Here is a 3,449-nt window from a genome sequence, read left to right as displayed (position 1 = left end):
CTGACCAGTGGCAACCACAGACAAAAATAAAGCCATATTAACTGAATATAGAGCTTAGTATTTTTGTGGCTGACACATACATAACCATCCACCAAGACGCTAACACTATCTTTGTTACTTCTCCTATATACCATGAAACTGTCAGAGACATTGGTGCGGAGACCCTTCTCAACAACATCACCAGCCTCACTCCGCACCAAAAATTCTATCTTGGCCTCAAATGGAAAAAGGGTCTCTCTGTTGGGCTACCAAAATCTTAGATTCCCAAATTGTGCATGCACCAACTCTGGACCTGCTGTTTCTTCTTCTGCGCCTAATCCTTCAATGCCACCACATGTTGCTGCTAATTCTAGTTTTGATTCTGCTGTCACTCACCACTTGCAAGGGAAGCTGGAAGCCGTAGAGGAGGGAATTGAAAAGGTCAGAGTTATGCTTCGTAGCTATTTGTTTTTTAATGTTTTAAATATGGTTGCTTCTTATTCGGATTTGTTAGTGTTTTTGGTTGATGGGTTATGTAGGTGATTTATAGATGCCGGTTTATGACTATTATGGGAGTATTTGGATCTTTAATCGGATCATTTCTGTGTTTTATCAAGGTATGATTTTATTTTATTTTTACTTTCTCACAGTTATGGTTGTCATCTGTATCTGGTCAAATTTACCCCAATTATATATCGTTCGCCTTTAATGGGATATTAGTTAGGAATAATTTTAAGTTATCCTACTTATTAGATGGTCACTTTGCAGATTTTTTTAGTATTTTCATTATAAAATATTATTAAGAGGATATAAAATTGCTTGGTAGTTAGACTACTCTGATAGATGTTTTTTTTAAGCATCCAGATGTGAATGATGCAGTGGACATTCAATTCAAAGTAAGCCTCGAGAATCAGCAAAGTGACCAAAATTTAGTGTTTTTACCTCCGTGTGAGTTATAGATGTGATGTGCAAATTCTTCTGATAAATGTCTTTATGCTGATAAAGATCAATTTGATTTAATCACCCTTGATATTGTAGCTATGGATTTTTATATATTTTAGGTCTTAATTTGACATACTGTCATCCATCTCATTTGTTGAAAGGGAAATAAATATTATGAAGTATCATATCTGGATTTTATATATTTTAGGTCTTAATTTGACTCATTTGATTCTCGTTGTTCACCAAATCTAATATAACTTGTGTTACCAGTTCCAGTAGAAATGACCAGATGGTCATGTTATAGGTATCCTTCAGTCACCAATTAACAAGTACTGATTGCAGGGGTAATATTTGATTCTCGTTTTTCACCAAATCTAATATAAACACTATGACCAGTTCCATTATCCCAATGGTCCTACTAAAGCATGTATCTCAGCCAATCCATAAGTACATATCAGCCTTGAACCTTTGATTAGATTAAAACTGAGAACTTATTTGGCAGTCGCTGCTCACCTAGTTCATTGTTCGTTCTGACTAAATAACTCTATACTAGGTCCACAAAAATTGGCTCTGCTAAAGATAGATGAAATAAATAATGCTTGGTCACTGGTGTCTTTTTCCCTTCATTCATCTTATACGTCTTGAGGGGGTGATTCCAGCATCCAAGTATGGAAATATTGTCAATTTCCTAATATTTCCCCTGTACCATTCAGACCTGTATGAGAAGATGAAGGCATCCGGAAAAATGAAATGTGTGGAGAAGGAAGTGACAAGGAAAGTTGGAAGAATAAAGGAAAGTTTGTATATTTTAAATGAAAATTTGAATAACAGTATGCTTTGTAAGATTTTCCCAAATTGGAAGAGTTATTTGACTGGATTTCAAATAATTAACATTAGATTCATTATGCTATGTCTGATGGATTCCGGTTTAATGTATAATTTTATTTTATTGACCCTTTAACATGCAGGGCTGCACATTTGTTGCAGAGTCTTTTTTGCAGTACTTTGTAAACCGGAGTAAAGTAATCCAAATGCTGATAGAAGCTATTGGTAAGTGTCTCTAAAGTTAAACTCCTATGAGTTTGTGTTCTTAATTATATAACATTATTCTTCATTTTTATTCTTCTCTCTAACTTATACTTTATTGTTCGTCTAGATCTCTATCTTTTAGGAACTGTGATGCTGGTCTTTGGAATGGGTCTCTATGAGCTCTTTGTCAGTAATCTTGGTAGTGGAAGCTCTCTGCCAGATCAAAAGCCTTCTGACAGATCAAGTCTCTTTGGTTTATTCCCTCTAAAGGTTAGCTTTGGGACATTCTGTTTCTTGGTCAACTTATCTAAGTTTGTAGGATTTTATGTTCTATGTATTGCTATAGGCTACAAGCCTACAACTTATCTTCTTCGTTTAGGCCATTTAAAAGAAAGAACAAAATGGATGTGTTTTCAAAAGATTCAGTAATTATTTTAGTCACCATTCAATTGATCCTTTATAGTGCTGATAACGATTACTTTCAGGGGACCCTTTTCTGTTTGTTGTGTATTAATGCAACTTCAAAAGTTTTAAATGTTACTTGTGTAGTTAGACACCTGTAGTTAGATAATTATGTGAACAGATAATGATAAATACCTGTAAAATATTAAGGTGGCATTTGGAAGAGCTTATATGGAAGCTTAAGAAAGTGGCTTGCACATTTTTATAAGCTCTTTTTAACATTTTTTAAATGAAAAGCTTGTTAAAATAAGTTACTTTTAGCTTATTCACTAACTGCTTAATTCAGCAGGTTATTGAAACGCACTCCAAATAAGTTATGAGCAGAGAATATAATTTAATTTAAAATTCCATAGCTACAGAAATTTGGTATATCTTGGTTCTAAACGTCAGTTCTACTAACAATAACTTAATTTTCTTAATGTTAATAAATTATTTGTTGATAGTATGCTATTTTTCCTTTCCAGGAGCGACCAAAATGGCTGGACATAAAAACTGTGAATGAACTGAAAACCAAACTTGGTCACGTCATAGTAATGTTGCTTCTGATTGGGTTGTTTGACAAAAGTAAGAAGGCTACAATACAATCTCCCGTGGATTTGCTATGCTTCTGTGCTTCGGTCCTTCTTTCTTCTAGTTGCCTCTTTTTGCTGTCTAAGCTCAATGAGGCAAAGTGATGTTCACATTCATGTAATGTAAGGATATGAAGTTATATATATATACACGCACCCAAAAAGTATATGTCTTAGTATTTATTTTTATTCCGTATATATCAGAATGAATCTTAACCAATCACCTTTGTAGGCTTCGAATTTCCCTTCCCTTCCCTTAAAACGAAAATTTCATCAATAGCGTGGTTTGGTTCGGAAGTTAGCTAGCTACATGAGACGCGGTTTCATTTTAACGCAATACAGTGTAGCGTTAGAAAAATAAGCACAGTAATCTAAGTTCTAAATTGAGAGTTTCTTTTAAAAATTAAGTTATGCATTTCAATTTTTCAGAAGTTAAATGAGAGTTTCTTTAAAAAAAAAGTGAGATGT

At 33.9% G+C, this 3,449-nt stretch overlaps 1 protein-coding gene across 2 annotated transcripts; it reads left to right on the top strand.

Moving 5' to 3' along the window:
- Positions 1-3,156, top strand: LOC113868786. Of its 2 annotated transcripts, XM_027504682.1 has the most exons (5): positions 1-420; positions 519-596; positions 1,890-1,971; positions 2,078-2,220; positions 2,877-3,156. In XM_027504682.1, exons 1-5 carry the CDS (start codon positions 133-135, stop codon positions 3,084-3,086), a joined length of 801 nt encoding a protein of 266 aa, XP_027360483.1. In that variant the 5' UTR covers positions 1-132; the 3' UTR covers positions 3,087-3,156. The 2 variants fall into 2 exon arrangements, with proteins under 2 accessions (XP_027360483.1, XP_027360484.1); XM_027504683.1 differs by lacking the exon at positions 519-596 and having other exon boundaries at positions 2,877-3,134.
- The last annotated feature ends 293 nt before the right edge of the window (positions 3,157-3,449 follow it).

Source organism: Abrus precatorius, unplaced genomic scaffold (genome assembly GCF_003935025.1).
Source record: "Abrus precatorius isolate BTA unplaced genomic scaffold, Abrus_2018 Scaffold6, whole genome shotgun sequence".
Lineage (NCBI taxonomy): Eukaryota > Viridiplantae > Streptophyta > Magnoliopsida > Fabales > Fabaceae > Abrus > Abrus precatorius.
Note: the sequence above shows the minus strand (reverse complement) of the source record. Positions and strands in the feature narration are given on the sequence as shown.

Excerpts from the sequence above, each read along its gene's own strand:
- LOC113868786 (XM_027504682.1), top strand. The coding sequence starts at position 133 with ATGAAACTGTCAGAGACATTGGTGCGGAGACCCTTCTCAACAACATCA. Across the intron at positions 1,972-2,077 it reads AATGCTGATAGAAGCTATTG|ATCTCTATCTTTTAGGAACT; the intron begins GTAAGTGTCTCT and ends TTGTTCGTCTAG. Across the intron at positions 2,221-2,876 it reads TTGGTTTATTCCCTCTAAAG|GAGCGACCAAAATGGCTGGA; the intron begins GTTAGCTTTGGG and ends TTTCCTTTCCAG.